The sequence below is a fragment of the Barbus barbus genome, assembly GCF_936440315.1.
Source record: "Barbus barbus genome assembly, chromosome: 38".
Taxonomy (NCBI): Eukaryota; Metazoa; Chordata; class Actinopteri; order Cypriniformes; family Cyprinidae; genus Barbus; species Barbus barbus.
In genome coordinates this window covers 10,197,201-10,219,354 of record NC_136716.1, presented here as the reverse complement: position 1 = coordinate 10,219,354, position 22,154 = coordinate 10,197,201, and the positions used below count along the sequence as shown (strand labels likewise).

Sequence of the window (22,154 nt, the reverse complement as noted above, 5' to 3'; positions counted from 1 at the left end):
TGGAGGTCCAGGGCGCGGGGGACGGCGGCTTCTGTAGCGGCTTCGTCTACCTCCTAATCCTCCGAAGCTCGATGGGATTCCACGGCCCGGCATCCTGGCCCGACAGCCTTACCACGGGTGCGGTATCAACCGGACTGCGGGTTCGGCGGCTCGCGTCTCTGGCGGCGGCGGGTACTTCCCTCAACGCTCCCTTCCTGGACCCACGAGGACACCACAGGGAATGGCGTGCATGCACAGGGAAGAGACCGGTCTCTCGAGGAGAGGCGCGCTCGGCATTTAAATGGCGGCGGTGATGAGGCTCTATTCACATCAGGTGCACCTCATCACACGCCGCCAGCCCTGGCTGTTTCAGCGCCCTTCCTCTCTCACACACCCACTCCCGTCGGGAGCCTGGTGAAGGGCGGCGAATATGGGACGGGGTGGTGATGATATTAGGGGGGAGGCAGCCGACTCGTCACAATATATATATATATATATATATATATATATATATTATTATTATTTTTTATTTATTTATTTATTTTCAGGATTCTCCTCAGACTTTGTCTCTTGATGAGTGTACTCTAAATGTGTGTAACTCATTAGCATTCCTCATCCTCTTGCTGATAATTTCCATTAGTGCAAAAAAAGAAAGAAAGAAGAAAATCCTCACTTCCTCAAGATTCGTAAAAGCTTTAAAAGAGGACAAAACTCCCATGGTCTCATGGAACAGAAAAATGAGTGATTGCACACTTCAGAATCTCAGTGGACATAGTACGTCATGCAGGAGTCTTTCACCTACTATATCAAATATAAGCAAAAAATCCTACTTATTTGGTATACTGCTTTTTCGATACTGTGCAATAGGAAAGTACACATATTCAGAAACAGGGTCACTTGGAAGAGACTGCATTTATTTATTTATTTAATTAGGATAAATAATCAGGGGGCAAATTATTAATTAATTGAGAAAAGCATTAATCGTGATCACGATCACTGCCCTAGTGCAGTGATGTATTTCGTGCATCTTATTTTATAGTCCAGTATAACATTAGGGGCAGTCTGTGAGGTGCACAACACTGGGCATAACTGCTGTTGAAACCTTTGTAAGTTTGACTTTCCTGTTTTTGTCTGAATGGTAACCAGACTGCTATCACGGCATGGATTGATACAGTAAAATGGCAGATGACTTCACAACAATGTCCAACTCCTCCAGAGACGTCAATGATGGGACAAATCCTAAAAATGTACACATTCAAATGAATGACCTCATCGCAAAGCATTTTAAAGGAAGTGACCAATCAAACCAACCCATACAGCAGGGGTACTCTAATTACATAGCTTGGGGGCCAATTTCAGATCTGGCAAAAGTAATCATACTTCATGTGGCTGAAAAAATGTGGTTGTTCTTACACGTAGCTGTGGTTGTTGGTTACTGAACATTCATTATCTCATTCATTAAAGCAGACATAAGTCATAAGTGCAAACAATTGACATTAATCATTTAAACAAAAAAAAAATGTAAACACTAAAAACAAAAGCTACAGGTCAATTTTGGCATCAAAATATTATAACTGAAAGTACGGAAAACTGATTTTCATTTTGAGCAAAAAAATGATACGAAGTATCATTGCATTATTAGTGTTAATGAAGATTAACTTGAAAGTAATCTAAATGTAAAAATAAGCAGAAAAGAGCACTTAAAAATACCCAGTATCAGCTGATACACACTACCATTCAAACATCTGGGGTCAGTAAATTGTGTTTATTTATTTTTATTTTTTTAAGAAATTAATAATTTCATTTATCAAGGAGGACACATCACAGTTTCCACAAAAATATTATATTATATTATAATAAAATCTCAGGTATGAATATTAAAAATAAATTATTCTTGAGATTAAAATCAGAATATTAGAATGACTTTTGAGGAATCATGTTACACCAAATTCTGGAGTAACAACTGCAGAAAATTCATTTGCCACAGAAATAAATTGCATTTAAAAATTTATTAAAATAGAACCTAATAGTTCAAGTTCATTTTATTTGTATAGCACATTTACAACAGCCGCTAAGCTGACCAAAGTGCTTTACAGAAGAGCAAAATTATAATCAGCAAATCAGATAAAAATAAGAACAACCCCTTTAAAAAATACTGTATAACAGTAATTAATACACTAAGGAAAACAAATAGGTTTTTAGCAGGGACTTAAAAACAGACAGAGAAGGGGCCATTCTAATCTCTAAAGGCAGGGTATTCCAAAGTCGTGGCCCTGCCACTGCAAATATATATCCTGAAAGACTCACTCATTTGAGCTTTTGGGGTTATTCATGGTCTGCTAATAGCAATTTGTTAATACTCCCATAATTTGCACAAAGCATTATGGGGTGTAGGAAGTAGGTGTATAGAGTAGCTCCTAAACTTGGTACTTGGCACACCCGCAAAAGTGATGTTGAGTGTGAAAAAATTCAGTGTTAAAATGAAAATGGGTGGGAAGAGTACATGCATCTTAGCTGACAACCTCTGACTGAATCACTGAAAACACACTTTGTACCCTGAAAACTTTTCTCCAGGTTTCCAGGGTATAAATTATTGGTAGTCCAGACTTATTATTTGATTTTTTTGGTCAAACTTCATATTAGGTGGCATTAACTACTATGTACTTACATCAAAAAATAAGTACAATGTACTTACTGTGGTCATATTGTATTTCAAATCACTTGCTATTGAGGTGGGATATGGTTAAGGTTAGCGACAGGTTTGGTGGTATGGGTAGGTTTAAGGGTGGGTTAAGGTGTAAGGGATGGGTCAACAGTGTAATTATAAATGTAATTACAGAAATTAATTACAGATGTAATTACATATTGGTATTTTTAAAATATGTATAATATTTATAATGAAATATGTACAATGTAAAAACATGTATGTACACAATAAGTGCATTGTACCAAATTATTAATTTCAATGTAAGTACATAGTAGTTAAGGCCACCAAATGTAAAGTGGGACCGATTTTTTTATTTTAATTTTTTCAGTCATTTTAGTTGAAGTGTCTTGAACCAGAATCAGTGACAAATTGCAGTAAACTAGTTTGAAAAAAGGTGGATTCATGTACTACTACTACGTAATGAGTCCAAAAATTGTGCTTTTTAAAAAGTGAGAGTGAATGGAGGCAAGAGAAAGAAATTATGTGTTTCATAAAGGGGCTCATTGAAATCAATGAAAGGAAGACTTACCCTGTGGATTCTGGGCTGCTTCTGCTTCCAGTAGACTGTGTGAGAGAGAGAGAGAGAGGAAGGCAATGATTAATAAGTTTATAGATTAATATGTGGGAACCACACACAAAAAAAAAATGACACAGCTTAACCTTAAAACCCTTTCTCTGCTTTGCCGCCCCTCACGGCACTTCGATTGTCCTGCTTAAGTCGGATAAGGATGGGGACTCAGTGATAGATAAAAACATCACTGTAAAAAAGTTGACCTAACTCAAAAAATAAGGCAACCTATCGCACTTAATTTAACTTAACTCAACTAGCAACCGACAACTTAAAAGCATTTAGTTCATCTAGTTTAATGAATAAAACTACTGAGTGTCTACTGAGTGTTACAAGATCTGTCAGAGCATGCTAAGTTTTTTAGCATTTAGCAATGCTAATAATTTTTTAACAATCCTCTTTCTTTTAGATTTATGTTTATTTTCAAAGCCTTCTACACAATGTGGGTAGTATTTGCCTCTTAAAATTAAAGGCAAACATTTATGCTGAAAGACAAATGTATTAAACTAGATTCAATGAGATGCACATATACAGTACCTTCTAAACCATGGTGAGAATCAACAAATTTTAAATCAGTAATAATATGAACTCTGATCCACATGACAGCTAACTGACAGTGACAACAGCAGCAGCAGCATAAATTAAGCCAGTAAAATTTAAAACAATGATAATATTTTTATAATAATTAACATAAAATGTTTTCAAGCTGCAATGCATGCTGGGAACCTGTGCAATATCGTTCAATGTAAAATTGTTTGTTCAGATGACTCAATTTGAAAAGTTGGGAGAAAATTTGGATATATTGTGAACAAATACAACAAATACATCATAAGGCAATTACATTGCCTTAGTATCTAAATAAGGCAAACAAAACAGCTTTTTCTAGCGACATGTTTAGAGTATTTTTCTTCAGTTCACACAAAAAATTAAACTGACTTCTCCTACTAAAAATTCTTTATTCAGGCTACTTCTTTACATTGGTTAGCAGAACTTTTCGAAAGCTGGATTTATTTATTTTTTTACAGTGTGATAAATGTTGCCCATGATGAGACAAAAATCTGAAAAAATATTATTCATACTGCATTACACAGATTTTTGTGCAACCCAATGCTCTCTAGAATGAATGTCCCACCCACTGATAACACCAATAGCTAAACAGCAAGTCTAGAGGTGTGCTCCATTTTCCTGTAAGCAAACTTCATAGGGTGTTCCACCATTTTAAGTGAAATTCCATTCAGAAAGGCACTTCAGATGACATATGGAACATTTAAAATAACTTCATAGGAAGTGAAATTTACCCACCGGACTTTAGCACTTAAAGTTTAAATAAGATAAAAGACATAATATAACCAAATTATGCTTATTTTCACATTCAACATCACAAAAGGCATTGGTAACACTTTATAATAACGTCCAGTTATACGTAATTTATAAGTGATTAGTTAATGATTAACTAATCGTTTACAAAACATTCATAAGCAATTAATAAGTGATATGCTAACAATTTGTGTATGTTTTGTTAATTCATTTAAAAGTAATTTACAAGTAATTAGCTAATGATGAACTAATCATTTACAAAACATGACTATGCATTCATAGATGATTAATAATTGATATGTTAATATTTTTATCTGTGTTTTGTAGAATAAGTTTTGAATCATTTACAAGTGATTAGATGATGATGAACTAATCATTTACAAAACATCTATACATTCACAAATGATTAAGTATATGCTAACAATTTATAAATCTTTCATAAGTTATCTTTAAATATAGCATCATGAAATAATCAAACAGATCCTTAATGGTTAATAGTTAATATATTATTAATCACTTATAGATCATTGAAATGTCAACATTGTACTATTATCTCAATAAACATTATAAATCATTTACAAAGCTTTCTGCATCCCCTAATCTAAAGTGTAAACTAATCATCAGTTGTAAATGTTTTACAAACTTTATGGTTTCCAGTCGTGTGTGCGTAAATATATATATATATATATATATATATTCACAAACAACCTGTAACCTGGAAGGTTTGTAAAACATTTACAAGTGATGAGTAGTTTACACTTTAGATTAGGGGATGCAGAAAGCTTTGTAAATGATTTATAATGTTTATTGAGATAATAGTACAATGTTGACATTTCAATGATTTATAAGTGATTAATAATATATTAACTAGTAACTATTAACCATTAAGGATGTGTTTAATTATTTCATGATGCTATTTATAAAGATAACTTATGACAGATTTATAAATCGTTAGCATATTACTTAATCATTTGTGAATGTATAGTTAGGTTTTGTAAATGATTAGTTCATCATTAGCTAATTACTTGTAAATGACTTTTAAATGAATTAACAAAACATACACAAATTGTTAGCATATCACTTATTAATCGCTTATGAATTTTTTGTAAATGATTAGTTAATCATTAACTAATCACTTATAAATTACTTATAACTGGACGTTATTATAAAGTGTTACCAAGACATTTTTTCACTTAGTTTAGCACTTTAAAACACAATTTATATCAATTAAATGTATAATATATTTATATACATACAAATGGATATACTGTATAGTGTAAATACTTGGTGCAATTATTTTGTATAAGATAAAATCTCACACACACACAAAAAAAAAAAAAAATCCACCTAATTCACAACACATGCATACAATTTTTTTCTTTACCTTGTTGTAATGTTACTGAATCTGGAGTATTCTAAATGAGCAACTGTGTGCCCCTAAGGTTATAAGTTTGAATAAAATGCACCCAAACCATCTCCATAAGAGACGTCCACACAACCTTTTACTAACAGCCTTTCATCACTTTCAGCAAACAAATTACTCTCTCGGATAATGTGTAGCAAAATCCTCAAGCAATGCCAAATGTTCCATCCTCAAACACAATAAACACCTTTAATACATATAATAACATTTTCATCTTAACATGAATATAAGGCCACCCAGAGTTCCTTTTGAATATGTGAGACTTTGGTTGTGCTAGATTTTTATTTATTTTTTGTAAACTTTTTGTAAAAAAGATACAAACATTTTTGGTGAATCATGGTTCGTTTGTGAAAATGTTTGCACACATATTTCATGCAAATTTGTGCATATACATAAGGGGGAAGTGGTGTGTGGCCAAGTATGGTGACCCATACTCAGAATTTGTGATCTGCATTTAACACATCCAAGTGTACACACAGTAGTGAAAAACACCTGGAGCAGTGGGCAGCCATTTATGCTGCGGCGCCCGGGGAGCAGTTGGGGGTTCGGTGGCTTGCTCAAGTGTCTCACCTCAGTCGTGGTATTGAGGGTGGAGATAGTGTTGGTTATTCAATTGACGTTAATGTTGCTGTTTGAACATACAATATCTGCAAAGTTACGACGCTGAAAGTTCAATGCAAACGGAGATATTGTCTTTTAAAATTATGGCAGTTTAATGCCTACAGCTATGGCTCGTAGGGACTACAGCTTCTTCACTGATGAATCAATATTGGGTACCATGGTTGAATCAACGTTGAATTATGTTTCGATTTTGCAAATTGAATCAATGTTGATATTGTGGCGTCTTACCTTCAGCATGTGTGTATTAAGGTCATTCTGTAAACGTTGGATTAACGTTGAATTAGTTGTCAATTTTGCAAGTTGAAACACCGTCTTACCTTTCAACATTGGTGAATACACAACTGTACATTCAATTAGAACCTATAGAATTTAGACCAACACTGTACATACACGTTAAAAAACAAATGCTTCTGGCAGTTTTGAGTTCAGTAACTTTGGCGATTCACTTCGGGCCAATCAACCCATGGCTGGAATGACTAAGCTTTCACTCCTAACGGAATTAACTTTAGGAGTTAATTTTTTTTAACTTGTTAACTATTTAGATGCGCTTCTAGGCTTCGACCCATTTTGATTAAGATGATGCAATTCTTTGATGGTTCTAACAGGTTGTGTTTAGCTGATGTGCAAATCCTGCCATTATGCTCTCTCTTGCATGCGAGCACTCTCTCTCTCTCTCCATGCCTTCCTTCCGTTGGCATCTATGTTTAATGTGTGTATGTTTGTGTTTAGTTCAATGTCCCATGTTCCCCTGTAGTGTAGTTTAATACACATCCATATGTATTCACACTTGGTTTTCTGTGTCTGCTGCTCACAGAACGAGGTCACTTCAACGTTCCGGTTTTGTTACATGCTCTATGAGCGATGTATTAGTGGCCAAAGTAATAATTTTCCTTAGAGTCAATAGACGATTAAAACTGTCCGTACTGCGGACGAACAAATCATTTTATTGTACTATTAATGCTACAGTTAATTCCTGAAGATGAATATATAATTGATAACCCGTTATGATTAATTATGTTCATCTCATAACTTGCTACAGTTTGGTGGAGATGCCGGGGCAAAGTTTTAAACCTGGTTCTGTGAGCGCAGACTCAGTAACAATGGTGTGTTTCTCATGTGTGTTTATTCAAACTATCCAACTGCGTCTTTTTGTGAATGAATGTGTAGGCTACACGCCCACTTTCCATGCCTTAACAGTTCTCAAGTTTCTCACTGAGAAACCAGTCACTGTTAATGACTTAAGTTAACTGCAGTTTATAAATTTGACCCTATAAAACAACTACACCTTTTATAGCGTCTCTTAATGCTGAAAGGTATATCCAAGTTCTAGAACAACATATGCTCCCATCCAGACGTTGTCTCTTTCAGGGAAGACCTTGCATTTTCCAACATAACAAAACCAGACCACATACTGCATCAATTACAACATCATGGCTGCGTAGAAGGAGGATCCGGGTACTGAAATGGCCAGCCTGCGGTCCAGATCTTTCACCCATAGAAAACATTTGGCGCATCATAAAGAGGAAGATGCGACAAAGAAGACCTAAGTCAGTTGAGCAACTAGAAGCTTGTATTAGACAAGAATGGGACAACATTCCTATTCCTAAACTTGAGCAACTTGTCTCCTCAGTCCCCAGATGTTTGAAGACTGTTATAAAAGACTGTTATAAAAAGAAGAGGGGATGCCACACAGTGGTAAACATGGCCTTGTCCCAACTTTTTTGAGATGTGTTGATGCCATGAAATTTAAAATAAACTTATTTTTCCCTTAAAATGATACATTTTCTCAGTTTAAACATTTGATATGTCATCTATGTTGTATTCTGAATAAAATATTGAAATTTGAAACTTCCACATCATTGCATTCTGTTTTTATTCACAATTTGTACAGTGTCCCAACTTTTTTGGAATCGGGTTTGTATTTTTGAAAGGGAATAATTTGCCACAGCCATATTACCCTGCAGCCCAAGACTGGTTGCCCACTGAAGCAAGGTTGCTGTTGGAAGAGGTGTTAGTGAGGCCAGCAGGGGGTGCTCACCCTGTGGTCTGTGTGGGTCCTAATGCCCCGGTATAGTGACGGGGACACAATACTGTCAAAAAGCACCGTCTTACGAATGAGACGTTAAACCGAGGTCCTGACTCTCTGTGGTCATTAAAAAAAAAAAAATCCCATGGCAGTTCTCGTAAAGAGTAGGGGTGTAACTCCGGTGTCCTGGCCAAATTCCCTCCACTGGCCTCTATCATGGCCTCCTAATAATCCCCATACACTTGATTGGCTCTATGACTCTCTCTCCTCTCCACCTGTAGCTGGTGTGTGGTGAGCGCACTGGCGCCGTTGTCCTGTGGCTGCCGTCGCATCATCCAAGTGGATGCTGCACACTGGTGGTGGTTGAGGAGTAGGGGTGGCACGGTTCACAAAACCCACAATTCGGTTCGTATCACGGTTTTAGGGTCACGGTTTTCGGTTCTGTACGGTTCTTGTTGTTATTTTTTCTTTTAATCTTTAACACTCCAGAAATTTCCTTCAGCATATGATATATAGCTTATTAGCTTAATTATCCACAATTTAGGATTATTAACATTTTTGTAATGTAATCATGCACTAACTGAATTTGACTTGACTTTAAGCACATTATTGGGACCATCTCTGAGTAAAAGCTAGGTGAGATGTTGATCCAGCAAGAGAGAAGACATTGATGATGACATGCTTTTCGTTTATTTGGCAAAAAAAAGGAGATTGTGTATTGTTATCTCTACAGGAACTTGTGCCTTTTTAGCACACAAAGATTGAAATTAACTTGCATTTATCAAACTGCCAACTTCAGTGTAGAGCTTACAAAAAAAAATATTTTAAAAGAAAAAGAGAGGAACTCTTACAAGCTCTGTGTTTTAAACAAGTCAAAATACTTTAAACATAAATATATAATATAATGTAATAACATAATATAATGAGGCTATAACAATAGCAAAGGCCATAATCATAAAGTCAAGCATAAGTTTAACCATCTTAACACAAAAACAGTATAAACAATGCTTCTATTCCCTGAGAGTGAGGATACATTTCTTTCACTTGAAATTAAAGTGCAGTATTTGGAAACTAGACATTAAAGTGCCACTGTATATATTTAAATATTAAAAACAAAAATGCTGGCTATCAAAATTGCTATAAAATGTTGCATAAAAAAACACTCATCTGTTCACTTAATTTTCATATTCTTCTGCAAGAATATCAGTTTGTCCACATTTTCTGCCAAGAGGCGAGACCTACTTGCAGTGACTATGTCCCCAGCCGTTGAGAAAACACGTTCACTTGGCACAGATGTACCTTGGACAGCGAGGTTACGTTGGGCTAACTTAGCAATGTGAGGATACTTATGCTCATTGCTCTTCCACCATGCGAGTGGGTCTTCATCCACAGAGATGCAACCTGTGGCCTTGTATGAGGTGACCTCTTCATGAATGATGTCTGACAAAGGCTTTGTTCTTCTTTCCTCTGTTTTAAAAAAATCTGCAAATACCATTGCCATGGCAGATTTTTTCTGGGGAGGAGAGGTCTCTGATGGCCCTGGCTCTGCTCCTGAGGATGAACTGGCCGCTTGGGCTTCACTGCTTTGACCCTGATGAGTATATGACAAAATAGACATTTTGGAAATGTTAATAACAACAAATAGCTCTCATCATGGCAGCAAAAAGTTATTCTCTACTGGGCAGTGGGGAATAGAAAAATATTACAAAGGCACAAATAGATTAAATATGCTTGGCTTAGTCAAAAAAATAAAATAAAAAAATAAAACAGCAATTATCATTAGGATAAAAAACTAAAAAATTATAAAATATTAAATAAATCAAATTTAAGTTAGATACAAAAAACAAACACAATACCTGCTTTTCAATGTCCACAATGTCCGTGGTTAGATCATCGTAGATTTTCTGAACACAGGCTTCTTCCAGGTAAGGCAGGGACTTGAATCTTGGATCAAGTGCTGTGGCTCTGTGCAGATAATCCTGAACACCAGGGTCATTGTATCTGCCTTTAAGGTCTTTAGTGATGGCTGCCTTAGCTTCTTTGATGGTGGTACTGTCCTCTGAACTTGAGGTCATGGATTTCAGTATCATCTTCTGCAGTGGGATAATCATTGAAACTGAGGGGGATGTTTCTGTGCTCATGAGGGTGATTACATTCTTCAGAGGTTTGAGAATATTAATGAGACCCTCTGCCAGTTTTGTCTCACTTTCAGTTAACAATGCAATGTCCTTGACTTTCTTCTTCATATCCTTGTCCATCACGGCAGAGTAGATGGCAGCCTGTTGCTCCACATAACGTTCTAACATGTCATATGTGGAGTTCCAGCGAGTTGTTACGTCGTGAATTAGTTTGTGAACAGGCAATTCCAGCATATCCTGCTTGGTTTTCAGGGCATGGGCAGCTGTTGTGCTTCGGTGAAAGAAGCTAACCACCTTCCTAACCTTCCCCAAGAGTCGAGATACTTGGTTTAGTGAGATTGCACTCTTGGCTGCAAGGTTAACTGTGTGCGCGAAGCACCCGATCTGTGGCCCAAGTCCTGCTGCTAAATCGATAGCATTCACTATATTTTTAGCATTATCTGTAGTAACAGGAATTATGCTATTTACCCTCTCCAGTTTCCATTCCGCCACCGCGTCTGTCAGCATTTCAGAGAGATGCTCACTGGTATGACTTTCATAAATGGGGCGTGTTTGCAAAACGCAGCTTCTCATTTCCCACTCCGAAGTAATATAGTGAGCGGTCACCGTGAGGAAACTTTCAGTGGCCCTGGAGGTCCATCCATCTGTAGTGAGAGCTACGTGGGCTGTGTCGGACAAATCTTTTTCAATTTCTCCTCGTGTCTCGTCATACAGTTTTGGAATTACAGTGGTGCCGAAGTGTCGGCGAGAGGGAATATTATACCGCGGCTCGAGTACATTCATCAGCTGACGAAATCCTTCACACTCAATCACGCTGCACGGTTGCATATCTTTTGCTATAAACATCCCCAATGCTTTAGTTATGGCTATTGCCCTGTCCGACTTATCACTGAGAGGTTGCTTAAATGCTGCGGACAGTATAAGTTGTTTCCTAACCGGCTCTCTCCTGTTTGTGCTTATCGACACATTGGCGTGATGTCTTCTCAAATGAACTGTCATATTAGAAGTGTTGCCATTAGCATATTGAATGCATTTTGCACAATACTTGCACACAGTCGCAGTTCTATCTACTGTTTTATTTCCGTTGTCATCGTAAGTAACATGAAATCCAAAATGTTCCCACACACCGGATTTGAACGACGCGGGCGCATCCGCCAACTCCGGGCAGCCTTCATTATCTCCTCCACTTGCCATTTCTGCAGCACTCCTTACTCCACTTTTACTGTCTATATGTTCGCGCGAAACTGTCTGAGCACGGGCTACATTGCGCATGCGTCGAACCGTGCGACGCACACACGAACCGAACCGAGACAAGCGAACCGAACGGTTCGGGTGTTTTTTCATGTACCGTGCCACCCCTATTGAGGAGAGACCCCCCACATGACTGTAAAGCGCTTTGGGTGTACAGCAATACACAATAAAGCGCTATATAAATGCATCATTCATTCATTCATTCATTCAATAAAGAGCGATTTTCTTAGCTGATTTTGCCCGCATGTTTGCAAGACCTTACTGATCACATCTGACCCTTCCTCTGTGTTCACATTCCAGTTTTTGTTCTCCGTTGACATGTCATGACTCAAATTCGCACAAAATAAAAATTTAACAAGCAAATATAAAATAATTCGAGACTGCAATCTCAAAATGAGCTGCAGCTCACAGTCAGTCTCAATCAGAAAGACGATAACGATCATATTTTCAAATTTAGAAAGGCGTGCAGTTTCACTGGCCAGTTTCCTGGATGGCAGCCAGATTAACCAATCATGATCAAAGCAATAAGGTAAAACAACCAATAGGAATTTTTTCAGTGTAATGTAGCGAAATGTATTTAGTTTTATTGTTGTCAAGGATGATAATTATATTTTCAAATATACTTTTTAGAACAAGTTTTCCTTCTAGATTTTAGAACAAGTTTCATGATCAAAATATTGTAAAATGCTAACAAAGTAATTATCGTAATAATTTAAAAGGCAGAAATTACTTTTGTATGTTGTTGAAGACATTACATTGATTCAATGTGCAGATCTTGTAAAAAAAAAAAAATTTATTGAATTTATAAAGGTTTTTGTTAACCATTTAACATTAAATATTATTTCAATGTTGTTCCAATGTTGAAACAACAACTGATATTATTTCAACCATATTTCAACGTTGAAGGTTGGTTATGTGCCGCCTGGCATTGTTGTAAATGAGAAAATGTGATGAGTCATGCAGCAGTAATAACAGATTTTATTCAAGCATTTATCATTTATAAGTTAACTAAATGTCAGTAATGAACTGCATAAATTATAGCGATCACGAAGAAGGTCCTCTCTCCCAAACGTATTAATCGCATGCAATTCTCATGCGCATCTCGTCAGTAAAGCTGGCTCCGTGATTGGCGGTAAATCTCCATCACCTGTTTTCAGATGGAGCAGCAGTTAATTTTTCTTACTGACGAGATGCGCATGACAATCGCATGCGATTAATGGCACAGCCCTAAGTATAATGGATATACAGTATACAACTCCCCATCAATAGTTTTATACTGCCACCTGTTGGCGCAGTTGTGTAACTTGGAGAACAACTTTTGCTATGTCGAAGTCACCAGAAAAATAAAGTCGTGATAATGAGAAAACACTCGTTTACTCATGAAGGAGAGACGAGGGAATGAGACATTGCATTCCTATGCTTACGGGGAAACCCTTCATCCAAATATTACTGAAGCCTTATTTAATCACGCTAGTGAAACTGGCCAATGGTGTTCAAGTGTACAAAATATGAGGGGCTTCCCACTCTATATTTTGGCAGCGCTTGTACGTCATCCATTCAGAATCTTGACTGAAGCAACTTGGCATTCTAAAATCCTGAGCTAGGTGACACGGCAGTAATTGCAATGTCTCGTTCCCTCATCTTAGGGAACCGAGGTTACGTGAGTAACCGAGAGCATTCCTTTTCGTTTTGTTCATTTCGACATTGCATTAGTATGCTTATGGGGAACGTATATAAAAGCCCGCCGTGTTACAGCGATGGATCCTGGCTTGACTAAGTATGTCAAGTTTCACATACGGAACTGTAATGAGAGCGGCAATGATATTGCGTTCTTGGTAAACACAGTTCAGTCTAGAGGACCTAGTCGAAACCATGTAAAAGTCAAAGGGGGCCCGATAACGAGACAATACCACGTCACACCATGGGCGGAGTTAACGCTGGTGAAACAGAATATGAAATGGCAGCTGCGCCGGCGCCATCACATAAAGATCAGCTGAAGTTTGTTTAACTTGTTTAACTTAACACATAACTAAATTTATGTGTTATGATGCACTGGCCAAATCGGTGCTCAAATAAGTAGAGTATGATGGTGATCAAGTCCTAAAAGACGTGATGAACTACATCATAACAATAGGTGATAAGCTGATAGGGACAGCATTGGATTGGTGGTACGTCAATACAGGGGTGTATACGACCTGGTAGAAACCACTTAGGCATGCAGCTCAGATCATAACGGAAGCTGAGAAGGCGGGTACGCTGCTCGCACTGACAGCACATATGAGGCAAGTGACGATATATCTAGGTTATAAAACCTAGCAAAAGTGTTGGGCGATTACCAGCCTGCCGCCATGCAAATATCCTGAATAGATATGCCATTTGCCCACGCCCATGAAGACGTGAGCCCACGGCTGGAGTGGGCACGAACCCCTATTGGACATTCCACACCCTTAGAACTATAAGCCAAAGCATTTGCGTCAATGATCCAGTGTGACAGCCTTTGAATGGACACAGGCAGGCCTTTTGTGCAACCTCCAAAGCATACAAATAGCTGCTCTTGAAGGAAGGCAAGAATTATCGGTATTGGGCAGTTGAATGGGTCTTCGCCCCGCAATATGCACAAATTTGTGAAAACTCTAGATTTATGTGCCTAAAGATGCCTTGTGGAAGGAACCCTACCCTCAGAGATAGTGTTCAACGCTCTGAGGAAGTGCATGTGTTACTGGTAAGCCCCGTTGAGCAGCCATACATGAAGGCTCCATGACACTGGATTTGGGTGCCATATTGTTCCTTGTGCTTGAGAGAGGAGGTCTCTCCTCAGTGGGATAGTCCACCTGGGTGGTACCAGCATGTCCGCCAGTTTTGATAACCACGACTGGTTGGGCCATTTCGGTGCCACTAACAGAACAGATTCCCTTTACTCTCAGATTTTGCAAAGCACGCGAGGCAGAAGTTTCACTGGAAAAAAAGTTGCGTATTTTTAGCCACATTCAGCTACTGCATACACCCCTAGGGGAGAGTGTCAGTGAATAAAATAGCGGGGAGTGAGTGTTCTCCGCTGATGCGAAGAGATCCACAAAAGGAGATGTTCTGGCTCAGTACCAGCATGCTCTTTTGCATATTTACAGTCAGCCCTAAGCTCTGAAGATAAGCGAGAAGTCTGAGCTTGTTTCTGAGCAGCGTGCTCTCTGATTGGGCTAAGACTAGCCAATCGTCAAGTTCAGGATGCACATTCCACTCTGCTTCAGAGGACTGCTGTCTTGGCCTCACTGCTGGTTCATGCTCACTCCGAGCAGCAGCAGAATGAAGAGCACTGGGAGGGAACCTGCACCAGGGGGTGAGGAGCATGTTGGGACTGAGCCGGCGCAAGCTCATCACCTGACCCTGATAAATCCACATCGGAAGCTCGCGGCACTTTACTAATTGGCTCGAAAAAGGCTGCAGAGGAAGAGTGTGGTAGAGCTAGTTGGGCGAGTTCATCGCCTTGAACGAAGGCCACACCAAACCTGAGAGTCCGAAGGTTCATATCTCCTACCCCCCGGGGCAGTCTGACCCCCCAAGTGTTGCCTGCATGGGCGCAACTCAGTATAAGACGCATGGCTCGTGGCCATCAGAGAGTTCAATTGGCTCTGCACAGGAGGGGCAATCGCGAGAGGTCATCCTTTTCCGAAATTCACCAGAACACAGCAAAGGAGAGAAGGTGTGTACGCTGCAGCGTGTAGATCATGGTGATTACTCTTGTCGATAGAAAATGATTCTGAATGGATGATGTACAAGCGCTGCCCTATATAGAGTGGAAAGCCCTTCATATTTTGCTCGCTTGAATGCCACTGGCCAGTTTAAATGGCGTGATTCAATAAGGCTTAAGTAGTATTTGGAGGAAGGGTTTCCCTTCAAGCATAGTAATGCAATGTCGAAGTGAACGAAGCGAAAGGGAACAACTTTTATGTCGAGATCACAACAAAAATAAAGTCATAATCACGAGTGTAACTGCTGAGAAGTCAGTTTGTATTTCTTATTTAAGTGTTTTTGTTTAGGACTTTTAATTTGAAGTTGCTCAGTGAGCGCCGGTTAGTAGAGACTTATTATGAAAAGGCGTAAAGAAGAAGAGAAAAAAAAAGTCAATTTAATATGGCAAGTCAAAGATAGCGAGCTAAAAAGTATGACGAATTAAAGTGTTTTAACATTTATTCTACTCATCGTGAGTTAAAGGGAACACCAGAAGCAAGTTTAAAGCTCTTCCTTTAGTAACAAAGCAGCCAGTGAAGTAGGTTTCATTTGTATTACATGTGATAGTTGTAAATGTTGTTACTGTGTGAAAGGGAAATATCTGTATAATACTGGGGGAAGCTACAACGAGAAAACAAGAAGGAAAAAAAAGAATAATGCAAGGTCTCTTAGAACCTCCGTAAAGTAGTGTTGTCTAGTTGGAACATTTCTTTGGTACCGCAAATTACAAGTGTTTGATGTAAACGCCTTAGGGGAGCTAAAAGGAAGAAAACACCTCTTTGGCAGAGGCAAAGATCACTCACTATTTAACAACAACAAAGTTTCACTTTTTTCCCCCTTCTCTTTTAGTCAGATGCAAGCAGTTGTAACATTTAGTTATTTACTAGCTGCAATTGTGCAGCACAATATAGCAGTAACAGGAAAAACTGTGGTTAAATTAAGCTCTGTGTCAACAGACACAAAGATGAATATCATGTTGTCAGATCAAGCTCAACACCAGCATATCTGATGCACACAATCTCACTGACTAGTGTAAAGACTAGTGTAAAGTGCCCCTCCTGTAAAGACTAGTGTCAACTAGAAGTCTGCTACCCGACCCGAGCCCGACGGGTCCCGAAAAATGTGCGGGTTTCGGGTCGGGTTCGGGTTAATGTTTATTGAACAGCGTCGGGTTCGGGTTTGTAACTAAGAAAAACTAAATAGGCTATATATAGTTTGCGTGCCGTGTGCTTTGCCTGCTTGCTGTGTTGTGGTGACCGGCACGCGCGAGAGAGAAAGTTGCGTGCGCAGATGTGCAATGTGCATCTGCTACACAGACCACAGACACACAGGCTCTACCTGTGTGTCTGGTCTGTGTAGCCCAGGGGTGGGCAAACTTTTTGGCTCAAGGGCCACACTGGGTTTTAAAATTTGACAGAGGGATTTGAAACACGATCTCGTGAAAGTGCGTATCTATACCACAAATTAATTTCTAGTGCCATTTATACACCAAAAATGTTTTTTGCATGCATATGCTACGTACTGTAAACCCCTTGGTTAGGATTAGGGGTGCGGAGTGCGTGCCTATTACACCCCATAAAGTGCGTATCATATGCACACGAAAACTGCGTATCATAAGCACTACAGATACAATTCGTGGTATTCGTACTTTCATGAGATCGGACTGAGCAAACACATTTACGTTGTGGCAACGTCTGCGCGAAATTCAACAACTAAGAGACGACATTCTGACAATACATTTTTTATGCTAAATATCCCCCATTTAGCATGTTATGTTTTGAGGTTAACGGGTTCGGGTCGGGTTCGGGCTTAACATGTAAATGTATTTGTCGGGTCGGGTCGGGTTAAATGATCGCGGGTACGGGCCAGGTTCGGGCTTCAGTTTAAAGCCCGTGCAGACCTCTAGTGTCAACTCATAAATCATGTAGTCACCCACTTTGGCCCCTATCGATGATATTCACCATTCCGTCTAGTTTTACTTTTACTTTAAGACATAGCCTTTGTAGATAAGGCTCAGATAAGATACTGACGTTTACAATGCAGACAATGAAAGACTAAACAGTGACATGCCGGGGCAGGACTGGCTGGTTTGACATGTAATGTAAAGTCTAAGAATGGAAAAACTCAACATGCCACTCTCCTGTTTACACTAGCAATTTTAATCTTTGGAAAGGTACTGTAATGATAAAATGTGAGATTTTTGTAAGTCAAAAATCATGCGAGTGCATCACAGAATTTAAATCAAATAAAAGTTAAACAGGTGGCCAGCATTATTTGTCTAAGAGATTTGCCTTCTTACAGATGTCAGGCCTGCAATAAAGAGCATACATCAGTATAAACCAGAAGTTCACAAAATCTTTCAGGTGGTGAACGTGAATCACTTTGATAATAAAACAAATTGTGGACCACCTAAGACCCCAAATCTGGAGGAAACCACAGACTAGTTTAGATTAGGTGATCTTAATGTAAAAAGTACTATTATAGCCTACATCTTGAAATACTTTTACCTTTACCAAGCCACAATTTTGCCATTTCTTATTTAATTAACATTATCTAAATATGAAATATAAAAATAACCAGTTATTTTGTGAATTTATTAGTCGATTTATTCAAATAGAGTACTTTTTCTATTTTTTTTATTTATTTAAAAATAGGTCAGTCAACAGCAGATCAATTGGAATTGTTCTCAGACCACCACAATGATCTGGGGAGACTAATTGTTACAGAGAATTAGCACCAAACAAAGAAGAGAAAGTTCTACTCTGTCCTTCATACAATAACATTCCAAACTGGCAGACCAACCCTCTATATTGCAAGTAAATCACTTGCATATGCGACTAAATCTTCACTCTGGGTGACTAAATTATGTCTAATATTAGCCACTGGCTAATAAATTCTCAGATTTTACTTGCCAGTGAGTGGGTTGGAGGCTAAGTATAAGAGTAGCGCAGATACATTTTTACTCGCCGAACACACTGACTGAGCACTTCAGATTCGGATTAAAGTAATCAAAAATGAAACATGGACAACAATATTCCGATTTTAACACGATTAAGACAATACTCTGATTAAGAATCTACCATGTAAATAGAGATTTTTGATTACCTTAATCCGGCTAAAGTCATACTCGAAGTAAACAAATTGAATTAAGACATGTGGAGTTTTCCTATTTTAGTCGCATTATTGAAGTGCAGTATAGACATGTACACACCTTAATCACATTATTACCATCGTGTAGGACATTTTGTGACAGGATACACACGGCAGTGGTCAACATTTTGACGGCAAACAAAAGAGCATGGCTTCAACAACGTCATCGTCTGCTTGCACGTATAGCATGACAAATAATTAACTGCACTTGAAGCTTTTAGTAAATTAAAAATGAAACACTCAAAACTGTACATGGCATAAAAAAAAAGACGAACTATGTTTATATGTGAAATTCTGGAGGGGACGTCGCATGGCGTCGCGTGGTGACATAATGACGTGTTTGCGATTAATTGATCTATGTACTATAACATGTTAAACGGGAACATGAAAGTAATATCAATCACCTGACTTGAATCCAAACAGAAAATAAGAACTAAAGATCAATTCATAGAAGAGGCCCACAGAGCCTTCAAGATTTGAAGACTGTGTGGTAGAATGGGTTAAAATCATACCTGAGCAATGTATGCGACTAGTTTCTCCATACAGGAGGCGTCTTAAAGCTGTCATTATCAACAAGGGCTTATGTACAAAATTTCAGTAGTTCAATACTTTTTCCCGTGTCATTCCATTTTATTACACATAACGTAATTTCTGAATTTATTTGTTTTGTTTTTTATTTGTATGTATGGATTACTTAGGTTGTTACCGACATCTGGTTTCAAGTCCATTTCAAGTCAAGAGCACCTTTAGAAATATATTTACTGGGAAAATGGTGACGTGTTCAATACTTATTTTACCCGCTGTAGGTATGCTTGAGCTGTTATAAATGTAAAAAAAAATAATTTATATATTATAGAGTTGTTTGGGGTGGGGATAAATTAAACACGATCTGCGATGAAGTCACAGTGAAGTTGCATTGTGGTCTGTAGAGTGGCCTGAAGTGTGCATATGAAGCAGACTCGCTCCCTCTGTCAAATCGAGGGTCTGTCCATATAAACTTCCTTCGTTCACTTCACAAAGTGGAACGCACTTCAAAATGGCAGCGGGGAAGTTCGCGAGTGCATGTCTAAAAGTGGAGTGGAATGCAGCCTAAATTTCACTAGAGGCCAGTGTTTCCAGATTAGATGGACGATTTCCAGCCCAAAAGCTCACAAAAACCAGCCCACGCCAACAAAAAAATGCCCAAAAATTTAACTGTCAAAATAATTTGATAGAATATGTAAATCAAGGTTGACATGGGCCATTTTTAACACCTTAAAACAAAATAATAACGTTAGATAAATTTCCCAGGTAAACGGATCAAATCGGGGCAAATAGCCTATATTAAAGAGAATTACCAAACATGAATAAAATATACAAGCAGACACTGTCAAATAAGCTAAAAACACATCACTCATGAATCAACACGTCTGTCTGCTCCGTTGATCCCTTGTGATTGGGTATAAGTGCGGCTGTCAACATCAGCACTAGTCGTCTTTGCAGTGTGACTGTGTGTTTAGTAATTTTGTGATGACTGATTGGATGCAGTATATGCTGTAAACTGGGGCTTGTTTGTTAACCAATTAGCCAATGTGGCAACACTGCTAGTCTCTCTGTCAAGCAATCTGTGCTATTTTTCAGTTCATCTGAATGGATGCACAGCGTACCTGTATTTGATGTACCGTAAACTCTAGTGTGAAGGCGCACAATTGGCCGTCGCTTTGCTTTTTTCTCACATGCAAAGAAAGAGAGCAAGAGAGTCTTACACACCATGCAGAATTGACGCGCTACATGCAAACAATATATTAATATTTGTTGTATTTTCCAATCAAAATAGCAGAGTTCCTTTGGAATTCTTCAGCTTTTAAAAACTGCCGGGTTCTCCGGTAGTGGGCGGAACTAATGCGCAAACAACAATCCCATTGGCCGGCGCTCACATATTATCGTCCTTGTTTTGATTTCAGCAAATCAGTTCAAGCCGACGCACACAGCCTGATTAATATTCATGAATCCAGCAGCTCGTTGATCCTTAGTGTGTTTTATATTGTTCTTAGTAGAATTCGTATTATTATTTAGGGCTGGGTATAGAGTCCAATATTTTTTAGGCACCGACCGAATTGCCTCGATACTATCGAGTATCAAAAAACATCTTGTCGTTCGGTACCAAACTTCGATACCTAAGAGGTTAATCTCGTCAATGTCAGTGAGCCAATAAGTCTGCAGCACTAGGGGTCCTATCATACATTGCGCCAGGTGCGACGCAAGTGTCTTTTGCTAGTTTCAGCCCGATGCAGTTATCATTTTCATGCCACGTTGTTTAATTAGCAAATGCATTTGCACCCATTTGTGCGCCTATAGGCATGCTGGTCTGAAAGCGAGGTGTGTTCAGGTGCATTGTTGGCGCGTTGCTATTTTAAGGTAAAACCTTAGGTTTAAAACCTGGTCTAAAGTCAATGGTAATATGTGCCTAGGTGGGTCCACAACGTGCGTACACTCTGCTTATTACACACACAGGAACACACAGCCACACACAAACATACCAAATATTAAAAATTAAAAGATCACAGTGTAAAAGATTATTATTCATAGGCTACATAAATATAAATATGCCTACATGTCACAATTGATTGTCATTGCATACCAGATTTAGGCTACCTATTTGCTCACGCACGAGCAGCTCAGTTACCTCTCTGGAGATGCGTTCAGTCTTTGCTCTTCGCAACTGGCTCTTAAAGGGAATGGGAGATGAGACTCCAATTGGTTTATTGCACATTATGCCCAAAACACACCCATTACTCATTAAGAGATTAGGGAGAACCCTTTTAGACCATGCGTTGGGCGCACCGACCGTTTTTCCCATCGTTAAACTAGCAAAAGTGGATTCGGACACGCCCTAAGTGCACCTGCGCTGTGCACTTTAGACCATGTGCTTAGACCATTAAAATAGGGCCCAAGGTGTGTTAGACTTGAAGCGGGGCCGCACAATGCAGATCAATCGGTGATCAATCGAAAGCATAGGGAGCAGTCTGCTCTCTATACTGTAAGTATGCTCTGCTCTCATGGTACTGTAATACATTGATCGGTCTGCACAGTCGAACACACCTACTAGTTTACACACCGGTTACACACACGTGAGGCTGTAATGTGAAAGCGTCCCAACCCCCATAGATGTAAGGCTACATTTACACTGGTGCGTTTTTGTTTCAAAATTAAAATGATCCTGGTCCATAGGCGTTTCCACTGCATTTCCGAAAAGATCTCCATCCATA

General features: G+C 38.7%; 2 protein-coding genes across 6 annotated transcripts in view; one reads left to right on the top strand and one right to left on the bottom strand.

Moving 5' to 3' along the window:
- Positions 1–22,154, bottom strand: part of LOC306857670 (supervillin-like) — a 133,529-nt gene that overhangs the window by 69,564 nt on the left and 41,811 nt on the right. For all 5 annotated transcript variants that reach the window (XR_013783128.1, XR_013783129.1, XM_079397709.1 and 2 more), the window contains one exon: positions 3,216–3,250. Coding sequence is in view for 3 of the 5 variants with exons in the window: in XM_079397709.1 (XP_079253835.1) it covers positions 3,216–3,250 (35 nt within the window). In the remaining 2 variants the exon portion in view is untranslated. The remainder of the gene's footprint in view (positions 1–3,215; positions 3,251–22,154) is intronic.
- The window catches only part of LOC306857671 (uncharacterized protein), a 38,529-nt gene continuing 31,670 nt past the window's right edge, over positions 15,296–22,154 (top strand). The window contains exon 1 of the mRNA XM_079397712.1: positions 15,296–15,727. Coding sequence (XP_079253838.1) covers positions 15,599–15,727 — 129 coding nt within the window. The 5' untranslated portion in view covers positions 15,296–15,598. The remainder of the gene's footprint in view (positions 15,728–22,154) is intronic.